The following is a 20,849-nucleotide window of genomic DNA, read 5'->3' on the forward strand; positions in this document are numbered from 1 at the left end:
TAGCATTTATTGCAATGGGTTCTCGTGAAAGTTAGGAAAAATATTCCTCCAAAAGCATGTTAGTTACTTAAGCTCCCTCCAAAAGCAAGTTAGTCACTCAATCTGCTATGTGGACGGGAAATCCATGTTTGGAAACTGAAAATTTTCTTTTTTAATCATGCCTGCATTCGTCTGATGATTTATGTTTCTTCAGTTGGTATTTCATCATGAAAGTTTTAGTTTCAAGTAATATTTATAGTAACCCCAACTGATGCTACCTAAATTACCAATCCTCTTTACGCTTTCCCAGTCGTAAGAATTTGAAGCTTGTCGGACTGAGGGACAAACAAAAATCAAGTATAAGATCTGGATTTGATTTAATTGAAGTTTTAACGTTCCTTTCAGCAGCAAGGCTATATGAAACGTGGACCTACAAGTTCGCGTAGGATCGTAACCATAATGAGCTCCCACCGGAAAACACAGGATACTAGATTAGGAATAAGAATTTGATTTCTGGACTTCCGGCATCTATGACCATGTTAGTCCATCATGTATAATGAATGACGTCATTCGTCGATCACATTACCGGGGGTAATTGGGGAGAAAGAAAGGAAGGAGCAGCCTGGAGCCATGATGTTAGATACCATCCCGGTATTTGCCTTGTATGAATGAGGAAAATCCAGACAAACCTCACTTAAAATTGCTCTTCTGATAAATCTTTTACACTTTTCCGACTAAGTGTTCCCATCAGGAATCGAACCCGGCACCACTCGCACCAAAGGCGAGAGCGTTAGCATGAAATGAAATGAAATCGTTCAGTTTAACGTCCCATGGTCATGCCCTTTAGGCTAAGGGAGACAACGATTAAAGCAAATGAATGATGATGGAAGAATCGGTAGAATGAGAAGGCGGGAGGAAACGCGAGTGCGAAACGCGAAAACACACAGACACGATATTATTAACCACAAACTTTCTTGGTCGGGATCAAACCAGGGACCCCACGCACCAGAAGTAAGCGCTCTACAACTGAGCCACCGTGGCCTCCGCGAGAGCCTTAGCGACTACGCTACGCGGGACAATTCTCAAGATGCTAGAGACCGTAAATAGAAGTAATTTACGTTTTCATATTCGTTACCTTCATTCGGACAGATTCTGCCTCATTTTTCGGTATTCTTCATATAATATATTTCTAAAATCTTCTTGCCATACATCAGGTCATTTCTCAGACATTTCTACCATCAAAAATCCGTTTATTCTACCAGTCTATTAGAGTGAATATATCAAATGGCAGACATATTTGGACAGAAATGGATTTTACTTATGCATAAAACTTAAGTAGATGTAATATATATATACGCTGAAGGTCTATCATTCAAAATATGCCCATTTGCCCGTTAGATCCATAGATGGAAATGTACGAAAAAGGATATTGACTAAATTAAATGATAAAAAAATGAATTACAGTATGACAACACAAATAGTGGAATCATTACGAACAATCATATCTCAGGCGAAATTCAAATCCACGAATGGAATTTCTTATACTCATCTGCCTAGTACCACACATCATTCCACTATGCCAGTTCGTTTCACTTCTTTCAAGTATTCAACCTACATGACACAAAAACATTTTCCATGTTATGCAACTTCTTGTGATATTAATTTAAAATGACGATAGATTTGAGAAGTATTCCAATCGCTCATTCGGAAAATATTACGATCAGAAATTGCATTATGAATATGAAACGAAAATGAAATCTTTATCTTTCGCTTAACGTCCCCACGGTTGTTTTATAGATTATATAAAATGGATAATTAAAAGAAAAAGTAATGAGTAATTGACAAATTAATTCAATGGTGGCAATGGGAGAAAACAGGAGGAATTCGACGAAACTCACAGTGAATTGAATCTATAATCTTGCACACATTTTCTCTTAAGGCTAACTCATACAAATATATAATAATCGACGAATGGAACTGAATCATACGAAACTTTGTATCTGCTCGTAAGTACAAAAATTTTCTAACAAAGAGAACAGTCTGGTCTAAACACAATGGTTATAATAAGCTAGATCCCTGTCTAATTACTTATAAAAGATGTATCAAAAGCTCGCGGCATTAGGCTAACTCCGTTGCGAGTACAGATTCAAAAAAGTGGAAGAAGGGAAAAACTACTGGAAAGAGATGGTTCTCATTCTAAACTAGTGGACGCTTTCTAATCACATCAGCTGTTTAAACTCCACGCTGGTAAGGCGTTCGTTCTATGTTAAATGAAAAAGTAACGTTTCCAGATCAGCAGTTTGTTCGAACGTAACGGCACGCAAACATGAGGCGGTGAACGAGTACAATGTTGGGCGAGAGAACCCAAAACACTTCAAATCCGTTTGTCAACAACGCTGTATTGTTGTTATAGTCAGAGACCAAGGAAACAGCCAGCTACTGGCAACGTTGCTTTTTCAGTTACCATAGGGCGCCTTACCAGCGAAGAGCCCAAATGGCAGGTGCGACTGGGAAAAATTCCAACAAATTTTCCTTTTTTTTTTTTTTTTTTTTTTTCCGCATGTATATTCAGAACGAAGTTAGCTTATGGCCCCGGACTTTCGATACATCCGGTATATACCGCTGGTACATACATCTGAGTATTACAATTCTATGATTACCTTTCTGCTATACTAAGATCATGAAGTATGGTATAACTCATCAGATAATTTGGTTGGTTGAGAAGGAGTATGGACTTGAGAAATTTATTTATAATTACCTTCTGTATCTTTTTCAATTCTAAAGTAGGAGTACTCATTCAAAATCTTTCTAACAAACTTAATTAAGTGTCACAGGAGGGAAAATATCGACTAATGATTTGTGTTCTTTACTTACGAATTATTAGAACACAATAAACTACAGAATTCCCTGTTAAATATATCTGTTTATTGACAGTCTGATAAAACCAGTGTCGCGCGATAATAACCAGTAAATCAACATAAATGAAACGATTTCCTGGGTTTACCAATACGGATTTTAATTTGGTGGTGTGTGATCAGTATATCGATTCCAATCGCTATTATTTCTGATTTTGTAAACCGGAATTTGATGCTCCCTTAATTCAAACATCCTATAGATCCCCTTCTTGGTTCACGATGCGAGAGCAACGCCGGAAATTCAGACTCCACCGAGAATCGAATCAGAAACTTCGCGCAACCACGACAAACGAACAGATCATGAGATTACAGTAGGACATTGCGTAGTAAATCGTTAAGTCGAAAGAATTATTTATTGTTTCAATTATGACGATATGCACATGATAATAATAGCAACTAAAAAATTGTATCGTATTTGCTTAATTCAATCTCTAACACGAGACGTCTGTCCAAAACATTGCGAATTTGATTTTTCAGAAGAGGAAAATAATAACATCAATGTAAGTATAAGAAAGTGCAAAAAATGAAAGTTCTATTCTACATGGAAAAACACGAAAAGAACGTACAAATCAGAAACTAGTGAAGAAAATGAAACTGTGCATTATCTATGTGACAATCAGGCTTTTCAATAGTAAAACTATGTACATTCAGAACTAGTATTGCATTTAAGAAGAATGCTAACATACAGTACAGGGTTCACATCTATGACACAACAACACACAGCCAAGAGAAAAAATTATTTAGAAGAAAAAAAAGAAATGAATAAATGTAATAGTATAAATAAAAGTGATCGAAGACAGAGTTAATGAAGAGAATCTACTGCAAAACTAGTCACACTAAGATAATTATTATATTAGTTGCATTACACTAAGAAAATATCGACAATGATGCCAATCTACTTTTAAATAAACGTGGAGGTCGGTCAAGGAACTTATTTCAAGTGATTCCAGTATAGTACTCATACACTTTCTTACCTACAAATTAAATTCTAGAACATGAAAGGCTACGCTGAAACGATTGACCGGGCCCAAGTGAAGAAAAATATGTACACCATTTCACATTTGTTAACGTTACTTCAACGTTTCGAGCTGCAGTATCCTTCCTTTGGTAAAGGAATAAGGAATAAACAAAAGGTAAACAGACACTCGCCAATAAAAATTACGACAAATTTACTGAAACATAGGTCACACCAGCGTAACGGCCCGTTTTGAGGGCCTGAGCCGCTCCAACGCCATCTGAACTATGTTGCGTCGTCCTATCCCTAACAGGTGTATCGGGAGCTTTTCAGACTTAGTGGCTGTCATGTCTTTTATTCACGTGACACCCCAGTTAGTCTCACGACACTGGGTAGACGCCGAAAATTGGGAACCACCGCCTGGGAATCAAACCCGGGACCATGAGTCTAACGTTCTAACCACTGGACAACAGAGATCCCCACATATGTCACACAGACAGATTACATTTAACAGGACTTAAAATTTCTGCTAATTGTGTCGGAACGCGTCTGTCAACCTTCAGTTATCTCTGGCTGCCACATTTAACAGGGATGTTATGGCAACAGTGACATTAGGCAATATGGTAGCCAGAAAAAGTATGATTTAGTCTTCTCAAAGTTTAATTCGTCCGTGGGATTATGTTTTTCCCTTTATTTTTGTTGGTTTATCTTCATTCGTTCCTTATTATATCAGAGGAAGGTTCTCGCAAAGGCAAAACATTGATTTATTGTTAACAGAATATGGAATGGTAAATTTTCTCATTAAATTCCAGAGCTTCAATCATATCTATAATCCAACATAAAATTTTGTAAATACACATCCTAACATATCTAATGAAAATTATTTCCAAACAGGAGGAGCAATACGAAAGATCTAAAGGAACCTACTACCACCTCGCTAGAAACTTATTTCACTCGATATTGTTCCCTTTCCAGTTTTGCAGATAATTTATCCGTAAGAAATAAACTGCCTGATTTTATCCTAGAACTTTTCTGTCTAGCTTCTCGTTACTGCCCTAGAGTACTTTAAAGAAAACAATAAGCTTATCAGCCTTGTGATTACCTTTTCACACTAACAACTCTCTCTCTCTCTCTCTCTCTGTTAATATTTTACCTCTTGCGGCAATAAGATTGAGGTTACCAACTTCAATATCTCTTTCTCTAAGAACATGTTTACTCATATTTCTTTAAATTTTCACATGAGCCGAATATTTGTAACTCAACTTTCAAATCACATTACAAATATAAAATATTCCCAAATTTTCATTAAAGCTTCGGAGCAAAATATTCTATTACGCACATTATTTTGTCCTACTCTCAGGAAATGCACTATCTTAACATAGAACTTAAATCGCTATATAAGTTTTCGTACCGTAATCAATTACATAAACAAAACACATGGTCACCGAGCAAAAATTTGTATACACATCTTTCAGGTTGCTTCGTCAACTTCAAAACGAGTTGATCAACTTTAAGTCAGTTTTCTTTGACAGAGAGATAATGTAATTTTACGTACAGTACTGAAAACTGAATTCCAATAGGTAAATTTGTTTAGGAGTTATTGATAGAAGAATCTGTATGGTATGTTTACTCATTTTTGATGATGACAGTGCGCGATGATAATTATACAAGCACTTTTTAAATTATAATTTGCAAGTGTAAAAGTTAGCTTGGGATCGAAATCATCAATATAATCGTTACGCGATACAATGAGGATATTGTGAAACATCAATATTTCCAATAATTTTAACACAATTTCATTACTATTTTGTTAATTTACTTTAGCCTCTAAATTTATTCATTAATTCTGTATGAATGCTTAACTAATGTTTTGAATGGATGTGTATACATAACAACAGTCTCTTCTGTTCTGTGGAATATTACAAATTCGTCTATCATCGTAAATTTAACAAGATCAAAGAAGAAATGCTACAAGCTGTTTCAGTAAACTTTTATGACGTGATGTTGGAAGGTCAAACTAACGATTCACCTCAATGTGTTCTTAAAATGCACCTTAAATAGAAAGTATGAGTTTGATCCAATGCAAGTAAAAAAAAATTATATAATGCCATTTAAAAAAATCAAAAAAGAAAGAAAAAAAACTTGCCGATGGAGAAACTATTTTGCATAAGAATTTTTAATAACATTTTCTTAAAAAGCGAAATATTTTTTCCTTTGTTTCATATTAATTGGTGAGCGATCAAATAATTTAATTCCAGTGAATGTAAGAAATTTCTGATGTAATACTAATATCACGTATATAATAGGAATGTCCATACATAGTCCAATATATAAGAAGCATTTTTCTGGATTTCATTTTCTCCGTCTCTTATATTCGAAGTAATAAATATTAGTAAATGTAATATAGAAAGGCATGGAACGAAAAGTACACTTAATTGTTTAAAAAATAGTTTACATTGTTGTCTCTGAGACAGATCTTCAATTGTGAGCAAAAGTTTATTTATTTAGTTTAAGCTGTATTTGGCTTAAATTAGGAGACCCCCCCCCTTTCCCCACACGTAAAAAAATTCCACATTGGACTAGAGATTCAAACTATGCAAAAATAAATCTTAATTATGTTTTACTATTCGGAGTTTATGTATGAGTTTACATAGACATTTTGTTCTGTTTTACATTTTATCTGAATTTCTGCATTATTAATCCTTTTTCTTGTCCTTTGATAAGTCTATATGCGATAGATGAAATACACAACCAATTGCTTATAGGATATTATTGTTTAAAAAAATATACATAAATAACATAATCAACAGAAGAGGTTACTCCTAATGTATTTAACTATTGACAGAATCTATACAGAAGGGCCTACCATATGTTCCGTCATTATATCTATGTACTCAATACAGTTAATATTCCGATACATACTGGAGTTCCTTCACTCATGCTTCCATGGTCTGTATCGACAGGCGACTCTTCTCTCATAACCACCTAAAAACCATCAAGACAAAATAAAAAACAAGCTGAGTGCAACGAAAAATGAAGCAAAATGAACAGAGTTGCCAACATGCAAAACCTAAAATAAATAAATAAATAAATAAATAATAAACTAATGCAGCTATTAATTACAGGAAGGGAAGCAAACTACAACTCAAAAACTTCCTAAGCTCCATAGAACATATGAATATGAGTTAATATTAAAGGCTGTTAGACACAACACGGAGTACAGTACATACTCGAACTCTTCGAGAAGCTGCTCTCCACTTGCTAAACTTTCTGTGGGAGAACTTTCTCTGTGAAAATGTGAGTGATGGTCTATGATCAATATTAAGCATTGGTCCATTAATGCCATCCATTTTTGAAAAGTCACTAGGCGGATTTTCTTCCTGTAAAGTCAGTTGCATTAGCAGCTGTTAATAGCTGTGTTGGCTTGTTAAGAACAAATATATTACACAAAATTAGTGCACATACACACACACGTTTATAATTTGCCCAAAATACATCGTTAAAGAAATTGCGCGTGCAATTTGCTTTCTATAAACATTGCTTTCTGGATTAAATTTTCAGTGATAACCAAAACCAAACAGAACAATACGAGCAAACAGCTCTAAGAGAACACAAAAGAAAAAACAAAGAGCAAAATTAACCACATTCGTACAATTTCCAACTAAAGTGCGTACATCAGCGGCGCAACTACGCTAGTTGTCGCCCGGAGCATGAACTTGCCTTAGCGCCCCTTGACCAATCAAACCAAAACGCTCCCCCAAATATTTGCTCAATTTTGTGCCCTCACAATCCAGCGCCCGGGGTAGAAGCCCCGTTTGCCCCTTCTAGTTACGTCACTGGCGTATATATCTTTTTGTTCATAACTTAGGAACAAATAGAAGTTAATGATTATTTTGATTTTTTTTCTAATACAAAGGGAACTAATTACACCAGAAACAAAAACACATTAATTAGTCAATGCACTCCGAATTGCTGACAAAAGCACACGAATAGATACGCAATCTAGTTGGCAATTGTGTACATTGAAATGTGTGTTTATTTGCGAGTCGCAAAATAATAAATAAATAAATAAATAACGGACAGGGTAAAGAAATCTAGTTAGTGAAGAAGTGAAGAAACAGAAACAGTGTGTGTGATAGACGAGTAAGAAACACACAATTTCATAAACACAACATAATTCTTACGTCACTGAAGTAAGAACATCAGGACCATAATGTTTCCCTACGTTTGCCGAAATAAATCTGGAAATATGTCGCAGTAAATGTCTTTGAAGCTTGTTAATTCACAATGATAATTCACCTTATTATTTATCGCAAAAGTACAAAGATGTTAATTTTGCATGAAAGTAAGCATACCCAATAACAGCAAGTACAAACAATTTAACGTCGCGCTTTTATGGTTGTTAGGCTAAAGAAGATGAACATGAATACAAACAAAAGATAAAACAATTGGTGGAAAATGAAGTAGAAACACGAACTCGCGAGCTTGCGCTACGACAATTTAGGGCTGTACTAATGGGTCAACTAGGATCAAGAATCACTTTGTTTCCCGAATTTCTCATGCTCTGACGTAATACACCATAAATACGATAGCAAATAGAAATCGAAATTCAATAGATATAGCATTTCTCTACTTGTTCGGAATTACTTCGAATTCTGAGACAAGACAAGATGCTTTCAGGACAAAGCATCCCAAAAATTAAAACTAACATATGCAAACAATTTGATTATATGATTTTAAACGAATGTATAAACAAACAAATAAAAAGTATTTATGTTGATTTAATACAATATAGGCATTGCGAAAAATTACACGTCAATAAAACTTTCAAGAAGTCAATAAAATATTCGCACTACTCATACATAAAAAGCTGTCTCCCAAATGCTTGCTTAAGAAAAAAAATTTTCATGAATAAGAGAACAAAAATTAGGTAATGCTTTACTACAAGTCTCTAATTAATGCCTTATATAAGTTTTCTACCTGAGAAAAAGCGAAGTTTATTGACTTTGTGGGCACTTACGTTGACAAATGTTGAACAGCCAGCTTCATAACACCTAGCAAATCAGTCTGAATTTATCTAAATAATTACTCATACACAAAAAAATATCGATGTTCAATAAAATAAAACAAGAAACAAAATAGCTTCACTATCATGTTGGTTTCTTTGATATACGAAAGCGTCCAATATGTTATCTACTTAGACAAGAAGGAATGCAGATAGTCTCACCTGGTCATCACTGTTTTTCGATCTAGTCCCCATGGAGGATCACGCACCATCGCCACTTTGTGGGTAGCGAAGAAATCCCACAGAAAAAGTAGTCTTTGTCATGACCTGCAAACCACTGGGAAATAGCCTGTTGGACCTCGTTGTCCGACGAAAAACGTTGTCCCCACAAGTGTTTCTTCTGCTCTCGGAAGAGGAAATAATCACTAGAGGCCATATCCAGAGTGTAGGGAGAATGATTCGACACTTGGAAACCACAGCCTGGAATCTGTCCTGGTCCTCCTCAAAGAAGTCCAACAAGGTTTGGGACAGCTACAGCCTGCTTCTGTGCAGGCGTGAGCATTCTGGGGACCCAACGAGTACAGACCTTTGACATGCCCAAATGGTCAAGCAGAATCGTCAGGGCGGATCCTTTGGATATGTCACATGCTGCTGTAATCTTGGCGACCTTCACATGGCGATTCTACAAGACCATGTCTTCAACTTTGTGGCACATTTCTGTGGTGACTGCATCAGCGGATTTCCTGGAGTGGGGGTCACCCTCCATGGACTTCCGTCTTTACTTGAATTGCTTTGACCAATATTTGACCTGGAATTTTGACGGTGCTGCATCCCGGTACACTTTCACCAGACGCTAGTGGATCTCCTTTGGTCCCTTCCCTTCTTTAGTGAGAAATTTGATGACCGAGTGGTGCTACAACTCCTGCAAAACCATTGTTTGCGGCTCACACAAACATTCGCTATGCGGTGTAACACAATCACTCTGCTCACGACCATTGCATTGCTCCGACTGACCTTATATTGCGCAGCGGGGTTCCCCACAGTGGCCTTGACGTGCGTGTCAGGCGTCATTCAGAGCTCCGCCCCTCCCTTCCCGTCTGGGTAGATAACTTATTGGATGCTCCTCGTATTATAGTACGTTTGATATGTTTTCATTCTTTAGTTGCCCTGAAAACACAAATCTTAAAGCCTATGCACTCCCATGTGAAGATACCAAGTCCATGACTCTACAATAGTTATGAATAAAAATATTTTATTAACCACCACCAAAACTCTAAATCTAGCTTTCTCACGCAAACAAATTAAAAGATCACTAAACATTTAGCCAGCTTAATCTTAGTTAGTGTTAAGACACTAATACACAAAAACAGTACTTACATCCACAAATATAAATAAAAAAACAAAACGAAAGAAGACATATTATAACGTATTATCAAATTCAGTATTTTCATTGCCATACAATTGATTTTAATCTACGTATTGCATTATAAATATAATAGTAATTTTCTCGAACAAAAAAAACTCATTGTTTGACAACGAACTACATTCAGTCAATAACAATGGTTTAACGCTAAACATCAGATAATAGTTAATGATAATCTCAAAATGAAAATCATTGTTAAGACAATAAAGAAGTGAAAGATTAAAATCTAATAAGGATAAATGGAAATAAATACGAACAGCTTTTTAATATAAATGTGACCAGATATTTTTTGGTCACATTGCGAGTATTACAGAGCTAGCATAAATGATTCATTCATTTTGAAAAGGCTACATTTTCAAAACTATTACACGTACTGACATGAAAGATATTTGAAAAGAACCTTTTCCTATATCTTTCATGTGTGTGCGTGTAATACTTTTGAAAATATAGCCTTTTCAAAACGAATAAATCATTTACGCTAATCCTGTATTATCTTACAAATGTGTAAATGTACTATGTGTTACAAGAATAGTATGCTTCTTTTTTTCCCAAACTCGATAATCTAGATAGTAGTGTATTAATTTTTATCTGTTTGTTTGTTTGTGTGTTGAAGTTTAGCGTCCATTTTTAGCACTAAGAATAAATGAGACGTGGACTTACTGTACTTTAAGATGAGAACGATTGTAATGCATTCAATTTCTTAACACTCTCAAACCTGGAATCGAACCTAAAACCATATGCATCAAAGGCACATGCACTAGCCACTAGACCACTGGGGAGGGCTATATTAATTTGTGACAATTACGCTTATGTCTAACTTTAATTTGAGTTAATGGTCCTGGATTTGATTTTCTGAGGAGATGAGTTCTGGAGATTGAGACATGTTCTTTAAATTAATAGGTTGCAAACTTCGGTCTATAGAGGGCCACAAAATAAAGGCGATGAAATATAAGAGATGACCACATACCATTCAACTAAAAAGCCAGCTCGCCAGTGTTTGTGGATTGTTAATACAGGAAGTTTCTTTTACATCATAACACATCCATCGTTTCCTCGGCGCATTACCTTTTCAACGTTACGAGTCTACAAATGACATGAAATGAAATCTTTCGGTTTAACGTCCCACGCTTATACCCTTTAGACTAAGGGAGACGATGATTAATGCAAGTGAAGGATGATGGAATAATTGATGGAATGAGAAAGTGGAAGGAAATGGTACTACCATGAGAAAACCCACGGACACAATGTTGTCCACCACAAACTGACTTAGCCGGGATCGAACCAGAGACCCCGGACCAGAGGTAAGCACTCTACCGCTGAGCCATCGTGCCTCCTTTACGGTTTACAGGTTGCAGCTGTAACTCAAAAAGATAAATGGATGCATTTAAGTAAGAAGACAACGGTATCTTTTGATCTCTCACTTCTGTATTGTCTTGTCAGTGCTTGTAGAATCAAAGAGAAAATTTGACAAGAAAACGTAAACCTTATACTCCTAAGCGGCAGTAATGATTATGTTACGTCAAGTTAATTCTATTTAATGGTAAACTATTTCTTCAATGAGTCCATCGTACTGCTGAGTCTGCATTTGGTACAAATGTTCATAAATCCTCAAAATTATTAATCACATTACTTAATTAATTTATTATTAACTACATTACCTACTTATTAATCACATTATTATTTACTTATTAATCACATTACTTAATAAACTTATTAATTATTACTTACCTGAAACAAACGCTACGTAAAATCAGTTCTTCATTTTTTATACGCGTGTCTAAGTTTTCCCAAGTTCTCATGTGTCTTTAAAAAACATATTATAAAATGTCCCAGCTAAAAGGACAGGTGTTACATATCATATTATTATGGAACTATCGTGCAAAAAGTAGAATAATAATGATCACTGACGTTATCAAACATTCAGCGCTATTATTCGTATTTTTTTCTTTATTTATTTAGTTGTTTATATGCTTGACGGAAGCTTCACTATGAGTATCATTACACTTTCCCGCAATTATACAACATTTAGAACAAATCTACGCCACACGTTTACAATTTTACTAACTTTCAATAACTCTATGACATATTTGCATTAACTTCCATGATGAAGATGGACAGAGATCTTATGTCTGAGTACCACTGTGCTAATCTAACTCCATGAATTACTAAACTGTATGAACTCCCAAATGAATTGTCCTCTTTCCTGAAATTACCTACTATTTTATATCAGAATCTTTGCTGAGGTTGATAATCTAAAAGCTCGTGGACGTGACGTAAAGCCACGTGCAGTGACAAAAGTATTTCGAGTTCGGGTTCCAGAAGTTCCAGAACAAATTTCTTGAATTTAGTAAGAAAGAAGTATGTGCCACCTTTCTGTAATGAGCTCAGTTATGTAAGAAAAGCTGTTATCAGCGCGTAAGACAAATCCACAGACATGATTGTATAACAGAATTTACATCATGATTCAACTCTTCACATACAATTGTTTACAAGTAAACCTAGTTCCGTATTTTCTTACTTCATAAACTAAAAATCAGAATCAGATTTAACTTGAAAATAAAATCTAAGATTGGTACTACCACAATGCATCACTTTAAAATTCATATTTATTATATAAAATTAATGTCTTATGCAAACAGGGTTCAGGTTTTAGGCTCCTTCAACAAGATATTATATTATGAAACACACAAATCCTGACAAGATTTGAACTTGGGGGCTTGAACCCCCAATTCCCTCGATGAAATTCTGTGTAAAAACGTACACATTTCAACATTTGATGTTACACCAATTCTACGTCAACACTTAATAATATTTTATTTACAAATTCTTATTTTCTTCCGTTTTCCTTCCTCTTTTCAGGTTTATGAATGATGTTGATCTTGTAATCTGACTCGCTATATAACAATTTAAAATACATAAGCTACTAGAATAAAGTTATTATTTCTTCAACGGATGTTTGATTATTAATGAAACACACTCACTGATGAAAAAAAGTTATAATTAATTGAACCTCGCTGCAAATGTTAAATTTGGGTCTCGTTTTTATATATATACTGGTAGAAACATGAAGATCGTTTGCTTTAAAGCCGTCGAAAGTAATTTGCTTTACAATGCCAGAAAATTATTTGCTTTACTACTGCAGAAAGCTATTTGCTTTACAACCATCTAAAATTATTTGTTATACAACCGCCGAAATTAATTATTTTGTTGTATGAATTATTATTATTATTATTATTATTATTATTATTATTATTATTATTATTATTATTATTATTATTATTATTATTATTATTATTATTATTTTGCATGTATGTTGTTTGTTAACTCTCTTTCTCTCTCTGCTTCTCCCTCAGCATACGAAAGATGAAACAATAGCTACCAGTTGAGGCTAGCATTATTATTCTAAAATATCTATTATTCCAACCAGTGGCACATGCAGAATTTCATTAAGGAGGGTTCAAGTACTCAATTCCATATTTCTTCAGGACAGGCGTGATTATCCTATATATATATAACCTAATATGCTGAATTATCATTTTTCTATAATATCTTGCTCAAGGTAGGCGAATGTTAATCTCCCTCCCCTTGTGTATGCTACTGATTCCAACTCACTTTAATTAAAATTCTTACTTCCAACACTATGTTCATCCAACTTGTTGACCTTTCAACGAAATACTTTGTCCTTTGAAAGTCTACTTGGGAGTAGTTATATAGGTTTAAGTTAAGCAACGACACAAGTAATGAACTGCATGACAACGCCTGTCAGAAAAATGTTAGTCAATGAAATCAGTGACACATCAGAAGCATAAACCATTTTAAGTAAACTACTCATTTGTAATGTTTACCAATATATGCTTAAATTCGCTTTCAAGCAAGCCCAGCACACTAACTTATTGGTACTTTATAATCCCATGTTTAATGGTATTTAAAAAAAAAAAAAAAAAAAAAAAGTTGCCATGAATTAAATAAATTGTTCATCATATACCGAAATAGTATGGGACCAAAACCTGTTCTTTCAGCTGGGACAAATTCGTTATGCTTTAACTTATTTAATTTGTTATAGAAACATTTCTCTGAGTAACGAAGAATTTAATCTCAATGTAATTACAATCACAAAGTTATAGTTGCAATAGAACGACTAAATTACACGCATTTCTCTTAGAAAATAATTTCTTCCTCAAAGTTGTGCCGTATGTACGTAAACTGTTAAATAAAATAATCATATAATATTATAATAATACGTAGGTCATTCAATATGTAAGTTTCACTAAGCTGTAAAAAATTTATTTTTTAAGATACACTTGTAAATTATACATACACCTGTAGGTGGGTTTTTCCTCACCTTTCCACATAATCCCTACTAAGATTCAGGCTTTTGTCTCACCGTTGCATCAATTTGTCCAAACCCTTTGCAAGAAAATTAGGGCTCTGGCTATTACGTAAGCACTCTCTCCTCACAGCTTTATTTTTTTCATCACCAGTTGACAGCAGACCAGATCGTTTATATCGAACTTGAATTCTTTTTCAGGGAAACGCATTTTGACATAAGCGATCTGGTCTCTTCTTCTTCTTGATGATAACACCCACCCTTCACTCAGCACACAAACAAGACACAAAACTGAAGAAATAGGGTGAGAACGGCTGCTCACTCTCAACACAATCTCAATTCAGCGCCGAGTTACTTCCATCTTTTTCCAGCATTAAAGTCTACATTGCAAGGGGAACGTTTCGAAACAGACGAAGAAGTAAAGCGGAATGTGAGAAGAGAGTGTTAAATAACCAGAGCCCTGATTTTTACAAAGGATTTGGACAAATTGGTGCATCGGTGAGACAAATGCCTGAATGTCAATGGAGATAATGTAGAAAGGTGAGGAAAGACCCACCTAAACATTTGTATATATAGTTTACTTTTTTTTTAAATATATATATATATACAGCTTAGGGAAACTTACATATTGAACGACTTAAGTAATAATACTAAACACTCTATCATCAGAATATGAACAAAACTTGCACCATAATTCGCTACAATGTAAGATATTTTATCTTAGTTCGAATTTAGGAACTAATTCGAACTAAGAAAACGACGATTAATTACTCCTATTTCTTATTCTTCTTTCTAAGCTGGAATTAAGTAATAATTATATTTGCTCTTTCTGAAGAGTGTAAACATCGCAAAATGATTACTTATTAACCATAATCTATTAACCATTCCTGTATTGTAAAAAAAAGTCTTAACCTACAAAGTATAGTATAATCTTAAAGTAAATACACTTGTTTTAATATCCTAATTTAAACAACCGTATATTAGGACATATTTAGTAATCCAATCCAATCCATAAGAACCCACTAGAACATATTTAAAATACAGGGTTATTATAAATGATGGACCCATTTTTAAAAATTCGTAGTAATTAAAGTGCAAATCCAAAATGAACAATCTTTATACCAATAGAAAGAGGAAGGTTGAAAGTTTTGGTGGGCAATGATGGTTCCCGAAGCGGTCGGTAGAGTTCGCACGGCAATAGGCCGCTATTCGTTTCCCTCTCAGTTGTGAGTGAGATGGCTACCGTGGAGCACAAGGTTTTCTGCGCTCTTGAGTTTGAGTCACAAATTGTAGTGCAGCGGGCATTTCATACAAAATTCGGTATTGAATCACCAACCAGAAAAAGCATTAAGCGTTGCTTTACGCAATTTCAACAGACTGGAAGTGTGTGTAAAGGGAAAAGCACTGGCTGACCGCCTGTGTGAGACGAGTTCAGCTACCGCATAGATGTTTGCCGTGCAGCAGACGGTGGACACATGGAACATTTATAGTGTATTGCAAAAAAACTTTGAAACTTCCACTTTCCATTAGTATAAAGATTGTTCATTTTGAATTTGTACTTTAATAAATACACATCTTTAAAAATGGGTCCATCATTTATAATGACCCTGTATTTCATTAATTTTTGCTTTATAGTAACTTGCTTATCAATAATATTAATTTAAACGAAAGAAAATTAAATAATTAAAATTAGATGGTAATGTAAGTATATTCTATGATATTAATTTAAAGTTAAAACAGATATCTAGTCTCGGACGGAAGTTGGCAAAACCACCTCACATGAACACAAATTTCTTGTATGATTTTAATATCTTCCAGTTAGTAACGAATATACGGAAACTTACTGATGGCGAAAGTAACAGTTGAGAAACATAAGCCAATACAAAGTATAACCACAATAAAACTATTGGATTTACAAAATAGTCCCATTCAACATCGCGAAGGACCATATGTCTTGGGTCCGTAATATTTACTGCTTCGACCAGCGGAGTCAGACCAAACAACCTGTGATTAAAGAGAAAAAAAAAGTTACTTCAACTCCAAAATAACTATTAATAAAATAAATAAAACTATCAAACATACTTGAAAAATAAAGGTAATATGCATAAGTTACTGTCTGATATCAAAAAATAAAACAATTTCAAAACTTATAATGCATAAACACGATCTATAATACTTTCGTTTGACACGTAGTTAATTAAATTTTTTCATATTTGCAAGTGGAATCTATACTATTATATCAATTCAATTAATTCTTTTAATATATATATATATATATTTACTGCTTTTAATATATATATATATATATATATATATATATATATATATATATATATATATATATATATATATATATATATATATATATATATATATATATATATATATATTTCACGAAAAGTATTAAGCGTAGGTTTAGAATAATCACCGAAGGTACATGTGTCTGCCTCCCATAATAACATCGCAGTGTTATCGCTCACCTAAGCCCAGGTAACGTTGATTGATTGTGTGTTGTGAGGTCCGTATAGGATTATAAAATGGGCGATCGCAAGGAACAGCACATCTATGTTAAATATTGTTTCTTTATCTTGGAAAAACAATTACAGAGACGTACGAAATGTTGCAAGTAGCATTCTGTGGTGCATCAATGACTCGTCTAACGACCTTTGAGTGGGTTACAAATTTCCAATATTCTATATCCAATGCACCTGAAAGAACGTTTGTTGAGGATGATCTGGCCAAACTGTCAATAACACCTCTGCTACAACAGTTACGCGATTTCGTTCATCGTAAACATCTACACAATGGCCATTAGGATAGTGACGTTCGCATCATAACGATGCTCCATGTTACAGTTCAGGAACGGCGTCCGACTTCTTGCTCAAAATAACAACATACCCATGATACACCATATCCATACTCATCGGATCTAGCTCCGTGTGACATTTGCTTGTTCCTTCCCTGAAAACCACCTTAAAAGAGAAATAATTTGATACCATAAGGGAATCCACGATAACATGACGAGGGAATTTCGGCGTTCCAAGACTACTTTCAGCGATGACGACAACGTTGGAATTGTTGTGTAGATGCCACGGAAAAGCTCTCTGAAGGGGATAAACACGAATACATGGTAAGTTGTCCCTACAGCATCAGTCCAGAAACTAAATGAACAGCCCTTGTACGTATGTACTGTTTGGTTTAAGTTAAAACTACGGACAGATTTCAATAAAACCTTCACCAATGAATGCCTTGACTGGAATCTGAAAAGGGTAATAGGCTGCTTAAAAATACGTTGTAATTCTAGGAATCTGATGATCATTCGAACTGAATTCGCTAGTTTCTTCGCAATTTTACTTCTTTGAATGAACACTAAAAAAACCTCATTACGGACCTTCTAATATTATAAAGAGAGAAAGTTTGTGAGTTAGTTTGATTGTTTACTGAAGCTGAAACAACCCAGTCGATTTGGATAGCTCTTTTACTGTAGGAAAGTACGTATCTTCGGATAGTTTAAAATACTTATCACATATTTTGCTTAGACATAACTAACCAATAATGTAATAATTGGAACAAAGTTTGAGTAAAATTTATTATTATATAGAAAATTTTATTACTATTAGTAAAGTTTCACCAAATTGCTGCGTTCCAAAAATTGGACATTAAATATATATGAAATTTTATATACGGGAGCTTCTAAGGGTATACCTAAGGAATTTACTTGCACAAATTCAGTATGACATACGCAAAAGAAGTGTTCTTTTCTGAACCGCTGGAAGAACAAACATTAAACTTACGGAGCTTTTCATACCAAAAATACAAATAGCTCATTCACTTTCACAAATTTTGGAAAATTTCAAAATTCCCAAAAGAGGGAGAAGGAATTCAGTTCGAAGGATCAGAAGAAAAGGAATTTTTATTTAAAATAATTCCATGTATAGTCACGAAATAGTGTATATTATATATACAGTGGAGTCCCGCTAATCCGAACTAATTGGGACCGAATCCTGTTTGGATTACGCGATCGTTCGGATTAGCCGGAATAATAGTAAAATTGCGGTTTGAAGCGGGTGAACGGATTGAAATATATAGCATATAGTATTAGAAAACACGTTTTCTGACTACAGTATATGTACTATACTGAAAAAAAAATGTTTAAAATGTTGGAAAAACTTGATGCTTTTATTTTTCCACGTACAGTAGTTTATGAGACCAGTACTGTACGTTCAGTTTTATGTTACAGTACAGTACTTATTCTACTACATTACTGTATTTCACTCTTATTAATAAGTTTGAATACTGTACAGTACGTACACTGTATTTTATTTCAAATTTTGTGTAACTGTCGTAATGTGGCTTAAGGCCTAAAGGAATGAAGACGTACTAATGGAAGCTAATGAAGGACAAAAGATTATGAAGATAATAGAAAAAAGAAGAAACAGCATGTTTGGCCATCTTATTCGACTCTTCGATTGAATCATCGTGTTAATAGAGGGAAAGGCAGAAGGAAAACCAGGAAGAGGAAGACAATGGATAGAATATCTAGATGCAATTACGAAGACGAAACCTTATGAAAGTATAAAACAGCTCTGTCAAGGGAGAGATAAGTTTTAAAATTTCCATGTTGAGCACCAACCTCTGGTTGAGGTGAACAAGAAGGAGAAAGTGAGTTCAACTATTTCCCATAAACCTGTTTCTTCCGTGCGAAAAGCACATATTTCAGCTAGTGTTTCATATTACTTTCATATTACCAGGTTTGGGCATTTAGGCTATACACAAACAAAAGTTTATAAATTATACACATAAGAAAAGAATGAAACATTACACACATAGCTATCAAAATCAAATGCACAGAACACTATAACTTACCTTGTGTATGTATTATTTTGTGGAATTAATTCCTGAGCCCACTCTACTTGGTAGAGGAACAAGGCAATAATATGGGCAGCAACGAAGACAAGACATAGGCGGCAAACCCAACCGAAAGCTTTCCCCAGTTCTTTGTAGCATCCCCACCAAGTGGCTCCCCCAAGAAAGCATAAAAAATACAAGGCACTCGTTACAGAAGGACGCATCACACCAGCCACGCAGAGGGACGCCAATGCTAAATATTTTCCTATAAAATAAAAATAAATCATTTCATGTGATAGGTTTTAGAAAACATATATATACTCTATATATAGTTACCCTCTCATTGTAGAATTGCCATGCACAGTGTACGAAGTTTGAACTTATTCAATCCGGTAATGTTACAAAAAGATGCCACATCACTGTAGTGTTTTATAATGCATATAAAAACAAATTCTCTTAACCTTTTCAATAACTATTTTTAAAACAAGTTACCAGAAACTAACACAAGTTTTTAAGCAGGCTCTATTTAAGCTTATTATTAAGATACATTCATAGTAAAATTGACGCCATTTTTATTTTTTATATTTTCAAAATAACTGTAGGCAAGAATTGATCGAAGTTTTCGGCACGTTAGTTTTAGATGAGCAAAACGTCATAACCATGTTGGCGTACGTTTATGGCGTACTTCTAAGCTACATACATATTCTATGAAAATCCATTGCATTTCTTAATCAATTGCATCCAAATTTTCAAAGGAACCACATTTAAAATGTCATTGAATTTATCTTCAGTTTCCATAGCATGATACTGCAATCGATGTTCCAAAGGCTAGCTAGCACACGTTCAAGAATGAAAACACGTTCTATTATATGCCACACGCTATACGGAATAGCATGCGAAAATACTATATATATTGTCATGTAGCAACCTGAACTAAACATTCTGGTATCTTAGAAAGAAAAAAAGCTGACGCCTTTTCAACTATATGAATGTGAGCAGTGCATCGGTCGCCAGTGTCATTGTTCCTGCTTTCTAGAACGGAGTCTACTAACTTTTAACTGCTAATATAGTACACTTTTGTAGTACTCAGATACTATAGTGCTCAATATTCTTTAGAAATTAAGGTTGTTGCATACCTGAGTCCCCTAGGTTTTCCAGCCCACTGATCTGTCCAAGAAAGCATTTTTATTTTTATTTTTTTTTTTATCTTGAAACAAACTTGGATATTAAGTCTGATTGAATTGATTTCGTCTTAAAATCTATTTAAATTTAGCATAGTTTGAAAAATTAAATTTTGTAATTTGTGTAATATTAATATTTGTAAATCAAATTTAATTTACATATACTGGAAATTCATTCTGACAAAAAAAAAAAAAAAAAAAAGGCATTTAACAAGA

The 20,849-nt window shown here is 34.3% G+C and overlaps 1 protein-coding gene across 1 annotated transcript in view; it reads right to left on the minus strand.

Moving 5' to 3' along the window:
• Window positions 1–20,849, minus strand: part of LOC145671415 (piezo-type mechanosensitive ion channel component-like) — a gene marked incomplete in the record, with an annotated part of 344,967 nt that overhangs the window by 148,548 nt on the left and 175,570 nt on the right. The window contains 3 exon segments of the mRNA XM_081740588.1: window positions 6,772–6,834; window positions 16,449–16,608; window positions 19,471–19,717. Coding sequence (XP_081596714.1) covers window positions 6,772–6,834; window positions 16,449–16,608; window positions 19,471–19,717 — 470 coding nt within the window.

This window comes from Thermobia domestica, chromosome 2 (assembly GCF_964235325.1).
Source record: "Thermobia domestica chromosome 2, izTheDome1.hap1.1, whole genome shotgun sequence".
NCBI lineage: Eukaryota > Metazoa > Arthropoda > Insecta > Zygentoma > Lepismatidae > Thermobia > Thermobia domestica.